At 38.4% G+C, this 20,296-nt stretch overlaps 1 protein-coding gene across 2 annotated transcripts in view; it reads left to right on the forward strand.

Annotated features, from left to right (window-relative positions):
• The window catches only part of Cow (Proteoglycan Cow), a 362,273-nt gene that overhangs the window by 219,200 nt on the left and 122,777 nt on the right, over positions 1 to 20,296 (forward strand). The window contains exons 3-4 of one of the 2 annotated variants that reach the window (XM_076391853.1): positions 3,988 to 4,090; positions 15,985 to 16,116. In XM_076391853.1, coding sequence (XP_076247968.1) covers positions 3,988 to 4,090; positions 15,985 to 16,116 — 235 coding nt within the window. The remainder of the gene's footprint in view (positions 1 to 3,987; positions 4,091 to 15,984; positions 16,117 to 20,296) is intronic. The other variant, XM_076391854.1, reaches the window with a different exon arrangement.

Below are 20,296 nucleotides of genomic sequence, written 5' to 3' on the forward strand. Positions count from 1 at the left end.
TCGACTTCCCGTAGCGCGCGTGAAGCGCGCACTCACAGACGCAGCCCCAGGCCCGTGCAGTCCCCAACAGTAAATATTCAAGCCTTTGTATAAAACCATTAACGTTCCATTGAATTATCGAGGTGTTCAGTTCTAGAATAAATTTTCTATACTTCACTTTTCCTTTTTTCTTCTTTTTCTTTTTCGGTTGTCTTCTTTATGCAGAGCAAGTTTGTTATATCGTTAAAAGGCTACTTGTTATCGCTATCCGATTCTGTGTTCCAGCATGGTGAAGAGTCTCGGCAGGACAGTGTGGCTACGTTGTTTGATGAATTTGCTGTTTCTTTGTTTAGTTTCTTGGATAATCGATGAAGTCTATTTTTTATGCTTCTCTCTTGCAGTAACGGATACACTTGGTGAATCATAACTATAGTAGAATTAATTTCAACAGGCGACTCAGGGTCACTCAGCCCCTCGCGCGCCTTTCTGGTGGGACAGAGGAGTGGGCTCACGGATATTCCACACGCGCGGCAACTGCGCCCGCGCGCACGGGGAACTGTCGCGGTGGGGGAACTCACCAGAAAAGCGCGTGAGGGGCTGAGTGACCCTGAGCCGCCTGTTGAAATTAATTCTACCATAGTAGAGCACTAACGTCAGAAGTATATGTTTTAGCATTGTCGATTGGGTTTTCCATTTCGAAAGAGTTTTCAAGGAAGCTCTTAAATTGGTCGTAGTTGAGTACGAATTTGTTGCCTGGGTTATTTAACGCGAGTTTTGCTGGTTCAAGCATGTCTTCAATTTTTTTCGATAATTTTGATAGGTAAATGATTATGTTTGGGTTTTTTCTTTTGAGCAGCCTCTGTAGGTTTTATCTTTTCGCCGTGTGTGTCTGAAGTCAGGAAGGTTACGTTGTCATTGTCTTGATCAGTATTATTTTCTGTAGTTGCAGAACGTGGTCTTTTTCCTGTAGTAAAATGTATTATTTCTGTTATCATTTTATTTGGCTCAGGAACATTATCATGAGTGTTAGTTTCCAATGGATTGGTATGAAGTGGTTCAATATTAATCGCGTTATTGCTTGGATTTATTTGGTTTGTATTAGTCGTTAACGATGACTCGTTGTAGTTGATACACTATCTTGCAACATGACCTTCCTTTTTACATAGAAAGCAGGAAACTTTATCAGTAGAGGTGAATATGCGATATTGAGTTCCATCATATGTAATTATAAAAGAATTTGTGATTTTGCTCACATCATTTGGATTAATATAGATTTGTCTGCGAAGACTCATAACATGGTTAAATACGGGTTCCTGAATGCCAGCTCTGAGAAATGTTAGTTTGGAGGTTGTCCTTATATTATCGTTACTGAAGATTGTTTCTATATGTTCGTGAGGCGATATTATTGGTGATACGTTTGAGAGAATTATTCTCTCAGATGGTATAAAAGGAGGTCTCCCTTCTACGTTGGTTTCGTTAATTATTATAGTTCTGTGCTTGTTTATTAGATGTTGTACTGTGTCCTTGCTATTCAAATACGTACATATTCGACCATTAGAGATTCGGCGCAAACGGAGCAAACTCCGACGAGCGGGTATATAAGGAGCTGCGAAAGCAGCAAAACACACGCTTCTCCCTGACATCAGGTTCCGAATAGACGACGATCTTGGAGGTAGCTGATATCGTCCAGTGAGGTCGAGACCGCTCCTTTAGAGGTAGCGACCGTTTTCCAGAAATCAAGACTATTTGATGCTCCTTTATAGGTTAAGTCTGAAGTAACCTTATGACAAGTGCACTACGACGATTCCTGTTAAGTGCAGTACGGGCGATATCTTGGAGGAAGCTGATATACTAAAAGATCGAGACCGCTCCTTTAGAGGTAGCGACCGTTCTAGCAAGTAGTAATTGATGCTCCTTTAATACAGAGTTCGTGCTTGCCGGAAGCAGACGAATCGCCTGCTAATAAGCGCTAGAAGCCATTCCTAATCGGACACATTTCTAAGACCGCTCCTGAAGAGTCTTTTCTCCAGGGTAGCGACTGATGTAGAAAAGATAACGAAGGGCTTACGGATGCTAAGGCAATTAGGCAAAGATTATATGTTTCATGGAATCTTGAAACCGCTCTGACATTATAGTCACCTATAACTTTGGCAGCGACCAGGGCATACGAGACAGGATCTATTGCAGACACATACACAACACTCTGCTCCTTGTACAGAGGATCCTGTACCGCGAATAATGTCACATAACCTAACTCTCGTACAACGATATTATTGAGATAACAGATAGATAATTATAATCACGTTGAATATAACCTCACATTTATATAATCACACATAATATAACCTCATATTATCTTATTATTTTATTAATATTTAACCAGATTAGGATAGATATAAATATTGTATTAACGTTAGAATTAGAATAAGTTTTATTGAATAAATTATTGTTAAGAGAGATATAAGCCTTGAATTTCAACTCCTTAACCGCACGCCACACGAATCCCTACCTTTTCGTCCGTTAAAAAACCGCTCTTCCATGGACAGCGTAGCATCGCTTTAGGGACGTTACACTGTGGTACTCGCGAGCAGTGTAAAAAACGTCTGTACTGTAACACTATTCGGAAACGACTGATAATCATATTTGGTATCATTTTAATCAGAAAAATGTCAGGAATATGCTAAACAAATTTCCTGTAAACAGAACTAAAAATTCGAAATTTTTGTCATTGCATTAGTATTGTCTCACACGGATATTCGCTCCCGGGTTCTATTATAGGACTCTTTCACATTTCTCGAGAGAATACTGTAGAGGGTGATTCTCTCGTGTCTATACTCAAAGATAAGACTGCCGCTTAAACACTATGGCGGTAACTCCAGGACCTTCTATCAAGACGTCTTTCACAGTTATATAATTAGTTATTAATACATTTCCTATGGAAATGATTGTGTGCATGTATACGTGAAATAGAAATGAAAGTTTATTAACAAATCACGTATACAAACATGAAGTTATTACCATGGAGTTTAGGTCTACCGTATTTAGGTCTACTGGGATCATTTTGTACAATACGTGTTCGTAATTGTGCAAAGTCAGTAAATTGGATCTGTGATCGCAATGCCAGATTTAGACGGTAGAGAGGTACGCACAAATCTAAATAATAATCTAAATAGTTATATAGGTATAATGTACTCATTCTGCATAATGTGCGGGTCATTTGCCGTCTTGATAGCATATTTTAAAATTGTTTGGAAGTACTAATTATTTGCTTTGAACATTTTCCTATACAGGATATTCCCAAACATGTGGGACATTTTTGGAGGGTAAGTTTGACATGTCTACATAATGAAAAAAGTTCATATGAACATATGTCCGGAAATGCTTATTTTTTTTATCACACGCTATTTTGTATTGTAAAAACACTGGCTCAAATCCCATAAAAACTAAGAAAAGCATGAGGTACTTTTGGAGGATATGTTCTATATACAAAGACAATGAAAAAAATTTAAATATGCCCGAGTATTTGAACATGTGCCCGAAAACACATAGTTCTTTAGTTACATGCTGTTTTATATTGCGTAAAATGCTAGTCCATTTCTTGCCGGTGTGCTATCCTCTTTAAGGTCTTCCTTGGTCCAGAAATATTCCAGCCTTTTGACTGAATGGTACACAGGAGCGCAATATAACATAACATGTAACTAAAAAAACTAAGCGTTTCCGGATATTGTGCACATGAAATATTTTCATTTTCTTCATGTCTAGAATATACCCTCCAAAAACGTTCCATATGTTTAGAAACATTCTATATAATAAATAATTTGTAACTAAGTTTAGGTGGCAGAGTAAAATAACCCACCTTTGAAACAGATGTTTTAACTCGTGTAAAATAGCACATACGTTGTATATTAACAAGTAACAAATTTGTTCATCGCAATGAAAAGAATATTCAGCAAAATCTTTTATTTATAAAAAGCTCTTTGTAATATCAATATCGGATTTTTGTTTCAGGTGAACTTTGTCGTCCATTACAGTGCAAGAGGAGAGAAATCTGCTTACTTGAAGACACATTTACTGCTGTTTGCATTTCAAAAAAGGATCTTCATAAATCGGGGTAAATATTTACTTTTATAAATTAATGCTTTTATATATAATTCTGTTTAAAATTATTACATTGCTTGCTTCTTAAAAATCAATCGATTCGAATAAACTATCGAGATATGTACAGTGGCTATCCGTTTGTTTGTGGAAACAGTACTGAAATTCTAGACAAAAATCAAAGTTTTTGTAACGAATTAGGTATCCAATCAGTGAAGTGAGATTTATCATGCATTATTAAATCGATGACACGGCCAATATGTACGTACATACATATCGGCAGACAGTCATGTGCTTCTTACCCCATACAAACATGTATATTCATATTGCACAATAACATAATTGCATTTGCAAACATTGCAAAATGTAATGTAGGGGAGATTGTTACACCTTGACCGTAAAATATCTTCAGACAATTCAAATAAATTGGTCATGCCACCATTTAATATGCACCCGTAATACTATGTTATTATCTTTGCTCGAAACGATTGCTAGTGTAACATATATGGAACACATTTCGGCAAGGATCGCTTAAGTTATTCCGTAAAATTGTTTCTCGCTATCAAGTGTAATTATCTTTGCTTGTGTTTATTCATAGTTTGTAGAAAATTACATGTTGATGTAGATTTTTCACTTTAACAGCTGCAGTTATTACGTCCCGGGTACGCTACAAGGGAATAATACAGTATTAATATGAAGTTTAGGCTATACAGGGTGTAACAATAATGTCGCAGTTCCTTAAACGGGGTGATTCAGGGGGTGATTAGAAACAACTTTTTCCTTAGCGAAAATGTAAGATGAGGCTTCGTTAATAAGTTATTAATGAAAAACACCGGCCAATGAGAGCACGAGTTTGCCGCCCGAGCGACCGCGGTAGCGTTGGGTACGCGCGCTAGATGCTACGGTTGTACTCCGAACAAGAAAGTCGGCATGCGTCGAAGGAAATAGCATTAGTATGAAAATATTTGCATAATGTATAAACGAAAAAGCAATGCAACAAAAGAAATGAACGGAGAATTGGAGAATTAACGTTGAAGATAGAAACGTTGAAAGTAGTCTGCGTTAGATTTAAAAAATAATAATCATTAATGAATTAAATGCAATTCATCTGTAGTTTGTAAATCTCTGTCACTGGGTCACTGTACCGATACTGATCATCGACTGTCGAAATGGTTTATGGTAGGGTAGAATTTTTCCAAAAAAGCTCCTTGTACCCCCCACGTAGTTTAAGCAGACCTTCCTTGTTCGGACACTCCGAGATCATGTCTCCTTCGAAACCAAAGCAGTAAAGCCAGAAATTACCTACACGCGTGCCCCTGATCTCTGCTAAGATGGTTAGACTGGCCCTAGCAACGACAACTCGACACATGGTGCTAAAAATTTGTTTCTTATTCTTCGGGGACGGAAAAGACTTTCTCTTCTTCGCGGACCCTTTTGGACCGATGCACGATGTGTCTGTTTTTTGTCTCAAAGCATTGGATACGTAGGCAGTAAAAGATTGGAGTGATCGCTTTTGTAAAACTGCTTGTTGGTACTCGTTGTGCACTTCTGCAAAGCATATGTTTTCTTGACAGATACTGATTTTTTTCTCCCTCAATCTTGTGGTCGTAGTAAAAGTTAACTCATAATAGAACGATGGGAAACTATGCGAGGGTAGAAGGAGCTTCTTTGAAAAAATTCTATCCTACCATAAACCATTTGGACGGTCGATGACCAGGATCGGTACAGTGACCCAGTGACACAGGTTTACAAACTACAGGTGAAGTTTGTTCTTCTCTTCCTTTATCTTTTGTTGTATTGCTTTTTCGTTTATACGTTATGCGAATAAGAAATTTACATATTCGTGTTTTTACGTTGCACGTAGTTTTCCTCGATTTTAAGAAATTATTCACTTCAAGCGATAAACAAAAAAAGGACTCGGTATTATTCATTATGTCGCTTTCATTTTTCATACTAATGCTATTTTCTTCGATGTATGACGACTTTCTTGTTCGGAGTACGACCGTAGCATCTAGGGCGCGTACCCAACGCTACCGCGGTCGCTCGGGCGGCAAACTCGCGCTCTCATTGGCCGGTGTTTTTCATTAATAACTCGTTAACGAAGCCTCATCTTACATTTTCTCTAAGGAAAAAGTTGTTTCAAATCCCCCCCTGAATCACCCCTTTTAAGGAACTGCGATATTTTTGTTACACCCTGTATATATATTCCTCGGCGTTGTCGGAGTGTTCGGGAATCGGGAATTGGTCAGGCTGTCGTCACTTAGCTCCTTATGTATATATGTACAAATAGTTTAATTTATTCTATCTCGTTTCGGAGATAAAATTGATACGTTATTACAAATATGATTTACAATAATCGATTACCTTATAACTATGACGGTAGCGAATAAAAAAGACCTAATGGCTCGGCGTTAGGAGGCTTCAAAGGTTTTCACTCCGCGGTTTTACGTCACGTGACAATGAATACGGAACTGTGTACTCGACGGGCGAAATATTTCTTAATTGAATTTTGATAAAAGAATCGGCGCAAGACAAAGGTTACGGTAGGTTTTAAAGCAGTTGATTGGAACTTTTTCGAATGGTGGGGCCGAATGACCTGCCGCAATCAATGCTTACTTCAGCGAAATCTATTCTTAAAATGTAAATTATATACTACTTATACATACATATACATATACTACTTATATACTAGTATATAATTATATACTAACACATTCGACACCTACACGGTTGGTATAATGCTGAGGTTGTCAAAATACCAGGTTACAGGGACATTCGGTTGGAAGCAATGCTTGTGTTGAAATGTCATACGATATTAGGATATGATTAACCGGAACGTAACACAGTGTATGTCAAAATGTGAACATAACAATGGTCTGTTTTTAAAATTCCGTTATCACGTATTGTAACTGTGACCTCTTTATTGACAAGAATAACCTCGTGTACCTTGAACTACAACTGTATGATGTACCTTGAATCAGTGGTTCATAATATCTCCCACAGCACACTATGTAAGTGCTATGTAATATGAGAGTTTCAAGTTCTGTAACTTTTAATACATGTACAGAATATAACCTCTACGTAACATAGTGGTCACAATTGTCTGTGTCTTTTGTTATATAAATAGAACATAGCAATAACATAAATCATGAACAGATTGGATAAAGTGATTTCAACGTAACTTTTTATATTTGGGCAACATATGATTTGAAACGTAAATGTACGGAACGTAGATTAAATTTATTGAATACTGTCTTATAATATTTTGTGTATATTATAAATAGCGCGTATGTGTAACATAGTGTGTAAAATTTAAATTGGAATTAAATGTATGATTAGTAAAAATAATAAAAGGTATTTACACATTGAATTTACCAGACTTTTACAATAATGTCTTGCATTAATAATATGTATATACAACACTTTTTTTATATAAAGTACTGGATATATTTGACAATTTTAGAAAACTAGATTTTGATAGAGTTGTAGATGGCAAAGGAAATTGAAATTTGAAGCGAACGAAAAGTAGGTTAAATGATGTGTGACATATAACATCCGCATGAAAAAACTTGTGTATGTATAAGATAATAAAAAATAATACTATAATGAAAAAATTCTAATATATTTTATTTATTGAAATAAATATCCAATAAATATTCTTACTCTTGGGTTACATAAAATTTATGTAGCCTGAAGCACTTGGTGTAAATTGCCCAGAATTCTTCTGGGGAAAGGAAAAGTCTAGCTATATCCCAAAGCAGCATCCAGAGAGAAATCAATCAAATCGAGGAACACAATGATTTTTACCGACTTTCCGAAAAATAGTATAAGAAACAGGAATTAGAAAAAAACAGACAGAATCGAAAATTCACAGAAAAGCTGAACAAAAATCGACAAAAAAGCGGAAAACTTCAGGAGAATCGCGATCAAAGTGGGAAAATAAAACACACTTTTCATAAAAAAAAAAAAAATATATATTTAGAATGAAATACAATTTAATCATTTGTTTTATATAACAACTATTAATTTTGTCTGTTGATTTGGTTTCTTTCATTTTTACTTGTTAGGATCGCTTAAGAGCATCTATCGTCGGTCCGGATTAGGTGAGAAGGCGAGTTAACCAAAAGAAATCGTACGACATTAATTGCTTTCGCCTGTCCTTATAAGGATAAACCCTTTATTTAAAATAAAAGCCCAAAAAAGGTCCTGTGGTTAGCGACGCTGGCGTCTGGAACAAGGAGGGATCGGCAAAGCCGAAACAGTTAGCTTTCGACTATATCGAGCTGAACGGTGAGCTCCAGGCCTCGACGACGAGCCTATGTGGAGGGGAGAGCAGTACCTTGCCGTAACGCTAAGGCAGGTGCAGTGGACTGTATTGCCGACGATTCTTCACACGGAAGAAATCGTCGGTCGGCGATTGTACAGACAGGAGGGATCCTCCTTTTCTCTGTTTAACCTGCCTTCCAAGAAAGCTTGCCTCATACGAATCTCAGCTTTCCGCTGAGATTCGCGAGCTTGAGACACACTGTAACTAGCTGCTACTAGCCTTGGTGGCTGATGATGTCCAGAGGCTTTACCACTTACCGCTCACCACAACGTGTGCATTTATTCGACACACGTGGTCTGCTATTAAACGGGTGGCAGATCGCGGGTAACGCAGAGGTGCCACACTTACGTTGACCCTCTCTGTTTTATTGCCAATTATCAAGGCTCAACCAAGCAGTAGTCTATAGTTGCTCCTCTGACGAGTAACAAACTCAGGGAATTTTGAGTAACCACGGATTCCAAGAGTACAGATAATCGCCTGCAATAATGTGTCACTGGACATATATTCTATCGCACGTATCCCACGTGATAATCGATTCGAGCAATTTCACGAGTTGCGGTGGACAGATACAGCTCAGAAGGCGTCACGAATTCAAGAATCTGGTGCCCAAATTTCTTAAACTCGGTTGACTCTTCTATAATCGCTGAAACCTTTGCTACCTATCGAGCGATGGTTGAACATGGTTTTGCATTTCCTATTGGTGTCTTTAACTTTTTAACTTTGGGGTAGCTAAATGATGATAAAAAGAGGAAGAAAGGTCAATACTTGCCCTTATTTTCAGACAAAACGTTCCCGAAGTGTGAAGCAATAATGGAATACACAATACAAAATACAATTTGTATTTTTACATGTGATTTCATGAAAACACGATTTCTTTATCGAAAACGTGATGCACCGCTACTTTGAACTATTTACTGCAACTATTGTATCAAAGATGAAATAAGCTAACATTTCTAAGGGTATGACAGGAAAGGTATCGTTAAGTAACAATGAACCACTGTGTTGTAATAGTGTACGGTATAGAGCCCGGCGCTGAAACAATGATCTGCAGGTACTATTTTTTGGAATCATTGAAAATAAATAATACAACGCATCATTAAAGTACGGTCAGGTGACTCTAGGAGTGGAACGGGTACATCGATTACCTGTTACGAGATGCATCGTAATCTTTGATACCAGCAAAAGGCAGACTTAATCCTCCGTAATTACACGTGGACTACATCTGTGAAAAAATTTAGACATCGATGGACATCGATTGGCTTGAAGTGATTCATCGGAACCCTTCATAATCCCTCACAGGCCTCGCAGTTTTTTTCCCATATGCTACTTACTATGTGGTACTTATTTACTGAATTTGCTTCTCAACTTTGCTTTCCTACTTTTTTGGTACATCTAAAGAAATTAAGTTTATTTATTATTCGTACTCTCTTTTGCATGAGCTTGAATGACCTTGTGTTATAGGTATTGTATTTCGCCTTGAGAGCTATTCTGAGATCCTAAACAGAGAAATGTCGGATGCCATTTAGAAAAACAGAAATAACCTTCATATGTATTCAGCGACTCCACCTATAAAGAAATGGATATGGCCATATGCTGACCCCTTTGATAATCAAACAATATTTATTTAAAAAATGTTTCTATTACTCTTATAGTTTAAAATATAATCGAGGTGGTAATTTTTACTGGAACACTCAGTGCATAATGATAATATATATTCATTTACGAATTTAATATTTAAATCTTCTATTTTCTTGTTGTTTCATCTTGGTTTTCGAAAAATGTTCCATTTAACACTCTTTTAGTTTTAATTGTTACAAATTCACTAATAACGAAAATACTCTGAATAACGCTGATGTGCAAACATTGACAATTAAGTAACGAAACACTAATAGCAAATAGCAATGCATCATTCTTAATAATACTTTAAATAATAATACCTGTCATATTATGCTACATATATGCTGCACATATACATATAATATTAATAAAGTAAATTTAAACTAATTCACTACATAGAAAACTAAATACTTCAAATAAGACGGCAAAAAAATCAAAGGTCACTTAGACTTGCTTCCGTTGTCGTTATTAACGCTTTTGCTACAAAAGGCGAGATATCTCGGTTTCACGATGTCGAAGAAACAATGCTATGGATGAGATATCTTGTCACCTGTTACGTTCCGAACAGGAAAATTGTTGGTTTTCTCCTCTTTTGGCCACTACGTCGGTTGAGATGTGTCACGATAATGTTTTGTATTTTGTAAATTCCTGATCGAGCATATTCTGAACCTTTGACGTCCAAAAGTCAAAATTTTATAATTGTTTTCACCTGCTCTCTCCTTAGAATTATTGCCGGAGACCGACGCCGTATGTGTATGCGTGTGTATATGAACGTGCTGAGGGTGCGCGCGTGTGTGTACGTGTGTGTATGTATGTGCGTTCTTCTGAAGCATCGAGAATGTAAACTCTAACATCTTTGTCAACGAAGCGTTACACATCGACATTCTAAATTTGCGGGTTCGAACGAGCCAGAATCAGTGTAACTAGAGTGTGTGCGATCTAGACATTTATCGTAGAATTGTACGCAACGTTGCCTGTAATGCTTGTTAACACCTATTGCAAATTGTTTATGGAAACTAAGAGAATTTATATTTCGCATCATTAGAGACAGCTATAGCTAATTTCGGGAAACGCTTTGTTGTAACGCGTCGATGTGTTATAGAAGTCAAGATGAGAACCTTTCGACGTTCAGATTTGGAGCTTGTGCAAAAACTGTAAACAGTGTGCGACACGACGACCGCGTGAGCGGCTATGCCTCATAGCAAGCATAATATCAAATATTCTCGAAAATGATAAAAACCTATATGGTTTACTGTATTAATTGTAAGAGCGATTAGCTACTGAAAATTCTAATTAGTGCAAAATCCGTTGATAACAATTTTTTCCAGAATTAGCAGCATACCGAACATGTTGCGGACGAGAGCCGTGCTTGGGTCTGGTCGCGGCTCTCGTCCGTAACATTACTGTATACGCGGCGAGCATGACCTTTCTTTCTACAAACCAAGTTTTATGTATCTTTGTTATAAATAATTAGAATCATGTCGTGTTTGATATTATTTTCATCGGGAGAGCACAAAGAATTGACTGGTGTTACTTGCGTGAAAATTCTTTTGCGAATAAGAAACTTCAATTTTTCGAAATGTTATCCCTGTCTTTTATGGCCTCCTTGTTCTCGGGCGTCGAGCTCGAGGGCGATGGTTCCAAGAATTGGTTTCGCTGCGATACGTATCAAATGGGGTAGTGGGGATAATATTACTGTATATCGAGCCTTTGTCTCGTCCGTGAAAACTGTTGTCTGTTAGCATACGTGACCGCCCGAAGGTCGCGTTCGGTAGGAAATTCAGTTGCTCTAACAACAGGCACAGTACATTCGACTTATGGCTCGTTTTTCAGGTATTACAGTTGATGTTCGAACAAGTGAGCGATTTTGATTAGTTGTTCGAATCTCAGGTCCGACGTCGAGTGGGGACATCAGAGCCTTACAGACAGGCGATGATAAGCGAGCGCCGCATAGCAACTTTTCGGGTGCTCCGCGCTTTCGCGGAGAGAGGAACACTCGAGCATGCGAGTTAATCTTGCGCAAATTGCTCGAGATGTAACAAAAAATCTAGTGATATTAGGACAGTCTAATGAGTTCAAGCAGTTTGGTTATCAGACTCTTGAAATCTACGTTTTATACATCTGAGTGTCTCTCTGCTGCGACTCGTGAGTTACTCTGCTCGATTAACACGTGGGATACGTGCGACAGAGTATCCAGAACACAGGTTTGTGAAATTTTAGGCGACGTATTGCACTCTTGGAATCAGTGGTTTTCTTAATTCCCTGAGTTTGCTATTCATCATAGCAGCAACCAGAGACCATTCCTTGGTTGAACCCTGATAAGCGGCACAAAACAGAGAGGGTTAACGTACGTGAGTCGCCTCTGCGTTACCCGCGATCTACCGCCATGTTTAGCAGCAGCGCACGTGTGACGAATAGATGCACACGTTGTGGTGAACGGCGGGTGGTAGAGCCTTTGGCCGTTATCAGCCACCAAGACTAGCCGCCTCTAGTTATAGTGCGTCTCACGCTCACAAATCTTAGCTCAAGCCGTGATTCGTACGAGGCAAGCCTTATTGTAAGGTGCATTAAACGCAGAAAGGAGGACCCCTCCTCTCTGTATGTTCGCCTACCAAGGATTTCTTTAGTGCGAAGAGATGTCGGTTATACAGTCCATTGCACTACCTTAGCATTACGGCAAGGTACTGCTCTCTCCTCTACAGAGGCTCATCGTCGAAACCTGGAGTCGGGAGAATACGGTCTAGCGCGAATTATTCGCAAACTAACCGGTACGGTTTCGCCACCCCTTTTATTTCTAGACGTCAGCGTCGCTGACCAACGCGTCACGGAAAGGAGAGCCTCCGCAGCAGGACTACACCGATCGGTCCAAGAGCGTGCGACCCAGCACAATCCCCCTTCCCTTCTGAGTGAATTTACAAAATAAACGTTTGTCCTGAAAAGGACAGACAAAATTAAATTAACAGTGTACATTTTCTTTGCCAAACCCGATCTCAAATATCTCATCTGGACTCCGTTAGGTCCCAAGTATAGTATATACAGGGTGAGGCACTAATTATTGCCACCTTAATGTTGAAATGAGCAAAAAAAGATAATAATAAATAGAATTTCTCCATTTGGGTTTATAGTTTTATTGCTTTACAACAGGGCAAAAGCCTGGTCGGATTGTGAACTAAGTAAACAGTTGATGTACACTCAGGTACAGAATGAGTTCTGTTTACTTTGTCCCTTAGCAGAGAGGGGGTTCTGAAATACTCTCTGATTTCTGTAAGTGGTTAGTCGAGAGACAACCATCAAGGAGTGAATATATCAAATAAATTGTTTCTTGCTCAAGTTATTGCTTCAGTTTTATTTAAAGTAAACTACCTGGCTTCCGATTTAATATAAATATTAATACTTAATAACTCCGAAAGTCTGATAGTAGTAGAAAATTTCCCAAAACAAAAGTTGCATGGGAAAACACGGACCATAGTATGGCGTTCATCTTCTGTTGCTACGTGGAGTCTGATATCATTCTAACAAGATCTCTCAGCAGAAGATGATACCGATTTACAAACCGGCAAAGTCGTAGATCTAGTACAGCGCGAGTATTTGCTGGAACAGTAATAAACAGACACAAATCATAATACGGAGAAATGATGTTTATCAATCAAACCTCCCCCTAAATACCTCCTAGATACCTTAAGATATCCTCCCCACTACACAAACCGCGATTAATTAAACGCTAACGCGATCACGCCATTATAGTCCAAGCTACGGGAAAGTAAGGACAATTGGCTGAACGCACGGACCGAGAAGCAAGTAGGTAAAAATAAAATAATACAAAGAAGGAAAACTGTAAAAACAAAAGAGAAAACTACAAAAGTCCCCTCCACCAAAACGTAACAGGACGATTATGGACCAGATGAAAGGGAAGTGGTGCCTAAGGAGCGTAAAAAGATACAAATTCGAAGACTATGAGGGAAAGAAGATATGCACAGAGTGCATAGAGCACCTCCTAGAGGAAGAGATCCCGTACATCGAGCCGGCCCCGGACCACCTGCTGGTAACGTCGCGAGAGGTTGCATACTAAAAAAGGTGCCCAGAATGCAACGGCATCCTTTATTGGCAAATGCCAGCGGTGAAGTGCATTAAATGCACACGTAAACGGACACGGCTTGCGCCCCGAGACAGAGAGGATGTAATTAACATGGACGAAAAAGAATAAAATCAATATTTAAAATCATACAAGATGTCTACAATCTTCCATCGAACCACCCTCCATAAGAAACGCCCTGATCCTCTAATCCCAATCCCCAAATACCGCGAGCGCGCGAATAGGCTAGGGAATACTTTGACGAGAGGCGAGGAACTAGTAGGCTCGAGAATGCCAAAGTGGCAGGGAAACAACGCACACAAGCACGAAGAAACCAGGCGATGGCGGAACCAAAATGGCGGCTCCGCAGGATAACACCAAAAGAAGAGGACTGGGGTTGGTACAAGAAATTACCGAAGACAGACCCACGTCACAGGGCCTACAAAACTCTAAAAATCTTCAGCACCGGAGCATGTCTTCCACCTACGACGGGGAAAGAACCCGAGAAGAACCAAACAGCAGAAGACCACCAGATTCCACCGACACCGGAGAGAAAGCTCACCCTCGAGGACGAGGGCTTCCACGGCGGGGGAGGTGTAACAACCAGCTGCGATTTCGACTATGAAGAAATCAAGTTTTGACAGACATTTTTCTTTTACATTTAATAAATAATAAGTGATAGTTAGATCTGAACAGTGGCAGTGGTATAAACCCCTAACCTCAAATCCTTAAATCGAATCCTCGCGCCAGCGACACGCAACGCGCGTGCACACACACAACAGGACGCTTCCCATTACGCATACGAACAACATTAGTACATCACCAGAGTGACATCCTATGGCGTGCGATGGAACACGCATTGACGACAAGATGACGACCGGATTGTGATAGTACGAGCCAATCAACAAGCAACGCTCTCTATACGCCGGCGCAAACACTACCAGACGCGTGCCCCAAAACCTCGGAACAAATTGGGAGCGCGTATCCTGCAATGACTCCTGAACGCGCAGGCGCAACACGACGCTACCCCTACATTGAGGGCAGTCATTGGGCCCAAAGGAGGGAGGCAATTTTCCCGTATAAATAGAGCAGCACCAGCACCAGCAAGACAGACGGAGACAGGGAGAGTCAGAAAGTGACAGAAATAGTACGCAGCGCGGTTTTCTTCGAACTCCAACCTTAACTTCCGAATCCATACCGAGGCAGCTTTAACCAGCTCCTTGGCCTTTCCTTGATCCATATCGACATTGATCATCACTGCCATCTGCTCGAATTATAGGTCATTAATATTCCTTCGATATAGAAACTCCCGACAATTACTGACTCACATACCAATAAGAATCTCTTTCATTAACAGACTGAAGTTCATATAGTTTTAAGAATAGTGTTAAGTATTTCAAGTTTGTACAACTCTTGAGTTAATAAATATTGTTATATATTATTTTAAAAAGAAATCATAGTCTATGAAATTTATTTCTTAAAAGCACTCCACACGAATCCTACTCCCTGTTGACAGGTAAGCCGCTCTATCTGTGGACGTTTTATCTACTACGACGCACGGTTCGTTACAGTAGATACAATAACTTAAAAATAAGGTCAAATAGAGCGTGTGTTTATATGAACTCTTTTTGTTGTTCTCGTGTGTAGAATTCACCCCTGAAGTGAATCTCACATGAGACAGAACACCTTGTATGATATTATTATTTTTGTAAAGTAGTTTTAATTTTAATTATTCAACAATTCTATATCTATACTACATAACTTTTTGCTTTACTTAGTGTTTTCCTCTAAGTTGATTTGACAAATATTGCTTACTTTCGAAAATATTTTGACAATCAAGTACTGATCGAAGTGAAGCTATATCATTATTTATAATTAATATGCTATTTTGCAGAGATGTAATAGTACCAAAATCCATATCGGCAAGATCAAACTATCGACTAAAAACGGAAGCTCTAGTCAATTCCGAGAGTGATGATGCTTTTTTTGACTCCGAGAATGATGATGAGGATCAGGACGAAACAAAGTAAGTTCATATGACTTATATATTCGATGATTGCATTTTAATCCAAAATGTACTGCTTTGACAAATGGTACTAGACCTCCTAAATCAACGCTGTCCAGTGTAGGGACTTCTTCACTCACCTGTTTCCCCTTCAAACCGTTCTGTTGCTCCACCAACATATACGACGTTCGTAGTGTTTGAGTTTTCTCACAAACAGGGAGACTAACATGTACTGTCGGCCTTCATAATGTCGGCTGGGTTCCCTGTCGACGGAAACGAGAGTGCGATAGCCCACAGTGCTCGTGAACCCTCGCATCGTCAACACTGTTCTAAATTAATTTTTCGTCACATTATCGTGTTCTGCTCAATAATGCGAAAAAGATTTTAAAAAAATGATATTCTGTATATACTCTGATTCTCCGTTTTTTTAATAGAGCCATTGTCAGACTATACGTTTACCTGGTTACAGGTTACGTTACGTTTTATTTTGAGGTTTTGACTTTTAGTACAAAATTGACATTAGTTGATCACTTTCTATTGAAATGGGGGGGGGGGGGGGGGGGGGGGGGGGGAGGATACAGGATAAGGGTTTATTGTTTGGAAAATTTAAAGAATAACTGTTTGAAAATTTCAGTAAATCAATTTTTTTACATAATTACATGAATAAACGTTTTAAGAGTAACTTTAAAGAAATCTAATAAAAAAACTCCGAAAAACTAAGGAAGTTATAGAGTTTCAAACAGAACTGTGTGTTAAGTACCGTGCACGGGTGTGAACCAGGGGTGTGCGAAACCTTTCGAGATCTCCGAAATATCCGCCTACATATGAACGTATCGGGATTCTAAAAATAAAGTATCGTACTTACATACGGTCATGTCGCAATCCCGAAACGATCTGACTTATATATAAACGAGAATCGTGTGCTACATCCCAAATATGGTTAAATATTATAAATATATGCAAATAGAAAAATGTACACGTACTGACATACATATATAGGAAAATATAAATAAATATAGTAAATATGTATAGACCTTAATTAAGTTACAATATTTCTTGCGTTACAAGATAGACTTTCGCTGTTGCGATCCTCGCGGCCTTCGGTCTCGGATACCGACGGCTCCTTCGAACTTACAGGGAAATACCTGCGATCATAAACGGCCACATCTGCGAGACACTCGTTACAGTCCTCTACAGTAATCCGATGTGCCTCTGCTTTCTCCCATGAATTTATTTGCGACTTTTCCGACCTGAAGAAGAGACTATCACCTGCACTAAAAAGAGTAACCGAAGAAGATCCAACCTCGTTGGTGTCAACTAACAAATCAAATTCGAGTATTTCGACAAAGCTACACCACGAGAAATGGCGCTGGAGGGATGCGAGGGGACGAGGAAACAGACTTCGGAAAAAATCGTCAGCATCGATCGTAATTTCGCCGTCGAACTGTGTAATATCTTGTTCTTATTTATGAATTGCCACGGACGTAACGTCGCAGAACACTTCCAAATAATCGGTTGTCGCTCATTAAAAGGTCAAGAGCTTGTTTGGTAAAGTGATCAGTGTTAGTGACCGCGAAGTGTCATAAATGCAAGGTGGCTTCGTGCGGTGTAGTATACCTGCGATCAGCAGACCCTGTGCTGTACGCTACCGGGCATCATCCCCCAACGACCGAGATCGGCACAGTGACTCAGTGGAGCAAGTGTTCAAGCAGCAGGTGAATTTTTCTCCGAATGGGTAAGTTTTTCTTTTACTTTTGAATGAGGGAGTCATATTATTAACCTTAATTTATTTAAACATTTTTTGCTTTGCTCCGTCATAATTAAAGAAATCGGTGTTTCCGTAGTTTTTACCGATTACAGCAACTAATACGTCCTATTTTCATTAATTCGTTATGAAATAGGTATTTTTGTACAATATTTAATGTTTCGATACAGAGTAAAATAATGTACAATCCGTAGGAACTACGAAAACGTTGCTTTTTATTTTTTTACTACGATGTATCAAGTTAAAAAATGTGGAAAAGATGTTACATAACAGGATCAGTGATATTTATATACTGAATTAATATGGTCATAAATCCGGGTTTACTACAATACTAAATTAGCATTTTTAAATTCTCTTTCCTTGTTTTTTACTTTTTACAACTTGTATAATTAATTTAAAAATCTGAAAAAGTTCCATAATATGTAGCGCGGTAGCTAACGTGTTCCTGATTTTTTTCATAATTTTCCATCTAACAGTTTAAGAGAAATTAGGCAATAACGTAGAGATCTTGAGTTTTTTGTACAAGATTGGAGCACAGCGAGTAGTAAACACTACGAGTAGCTTGTACCCTGTCACTGAACGACCGAGCGCTCGCTATCCGCGCTCTCTGATGGGTCGATATTTTTCATTAATAACTCGTTAACAAAGCTTCAAATAATATTTTTGCAAAGGAAAAAGTTGTTTAGAATCACCACAGGAATCTACCCGTAACTGCTCCTACACTTTGTTTCGGACCCACTGTATAATTCGAACTGTATAAATTCATTTAAACATTCGTGTTAAGTGTTAAGTGTATAACATCATATAAGAACATACGTGTGTTAAATGTGTATATAAATAATAATATAGTATTTGTGTAGTGTTGTTATACATGTCGCGTAATTGTATAAATAAGCCTGATTCGTTTTGTTACATTTGCGGAGAGGTGGTTTTAAATTCTCAACGTAGAAATACAACTTCTTCAATAAAAATTGTATATGAACAATACTTCAGATGCAAACTTGGTGATGAGGAGAAATATTGAATAGGAACCAAATGCGCTTTGCAGTACCTATGATATGGAGAGAACCGGCTGATCACATCACAGATTGCTACTTTTGCATATTGTAAAAAAGATCAACACTACATAAAAAAGATTGGAAACCAAGACATCAATTAATTCTACGACAAAAAAATATAAAGTATGAAAATCTAGTTAATCCTAAAAAATTATACTTACCGCCACTACACATAAAATTAGGAATAATGAAGAATTTTGTTAAGGCAATGGACAAATCTGGACCTGAGTTTTTATATTTAAAATCAAAGTTTCCATACACGTCAAGAACTATGAGAGTCGAAAGTTCTGGGGTAAGTGCCATATGATTCATCACAGTTCTCTTACCAAAAGGCATAGCCTTCCCCACTCCGTGGCCAGACCCTTTACGAACAATATTCCAATTCTTTAGTAATACAGTGTCCGGCCGCTTGCCTTCTCTAAACACTCGCTCTTTTTCCAAACAGTCACACAACACCCGATAACTGGGAGGCCCAACGTAATCATCAGCCATCGATCGCCAACTGAACTGTTTAATCTAAGTCCCTATCATAAATCCATCAAAAACCAGCCATCATTCGGCCATTCCTCTCAAATTTTCTCTTAAAAATACGTTCACACTAACATACATATCCGATAATAAAATAAAGAAAGATGTATTTGTCGGTCCTCAAATTAGAACGTTAATGCATTAAACGATTTAGAAAAAAGAGTACGGCTTTCTTTCATAAAAGTGATAAAAAACTTCCTGGCAAAATAAAAATCCAAAAAGTTATCGTGCTATAATTAACGGACTTTTACAAGCATGCAGAAACCTCGGCTGCAATATGCCCTGAAAATGCATTTAGTGATGAACATGGAGTACGTTTTCATCAAGATATATCCACGCAGAGAAAAGGTATAAAGGAAAAGACATGTGTGCAATGCTTGCAGATTATTGCTGGCCACTTATAGAAGAGAATAAAAGTACAATATATAAACGTCAATCAAAACGGAAATACTTTTAAATGTGTGAGTTATTTTATAGTAAATTTTTTACTTTATATCCCCTCTAATTCTAGAAATATTTTTCTTATTAGTTTATAAGAAAATATATTTATTCCATAATAGCACCATATTATGAAATAAATTTTTCATGTGCATGTATTGAATACTGTACAATGAAATTGCTTGAAACTAAGAGCGGTCGGAAATAGTTCTTAATAATTTCGTGTTTAATAGACACGAATCTGGAAAGAAATGCAACGTTAAATATATAAAAAACATAGTTGTATTGGGTACTTATTATCGGTGTCAATCAGACGTAGCTACGGCAGTAGAGACAGGCAAGGGGCGGGCTGCATGGCGGCAGAAGGCCGAGCGCACGTTACCGAAGCATATTTTCTCGAATTACCCGAATT

The sequence above is a fragment of the Calliopsis andreniformis genome, unplaced genomic scaffold, assembly GCF_051401765.1.
Source record: "Calliopsis andreniformis isolate RMS-2024a unplaced genomic scaffold, iyCalAndr_principal scaffold0133, whole genome shotgun sequence".
Taxonomy (NCBI): domain Eukaryota; kingdom Metazoa; phylum Arthropoda; class Insecta; order Hymenoptera; family Andrenidae; genus Calliopsis; species Calliopsis andreniformis.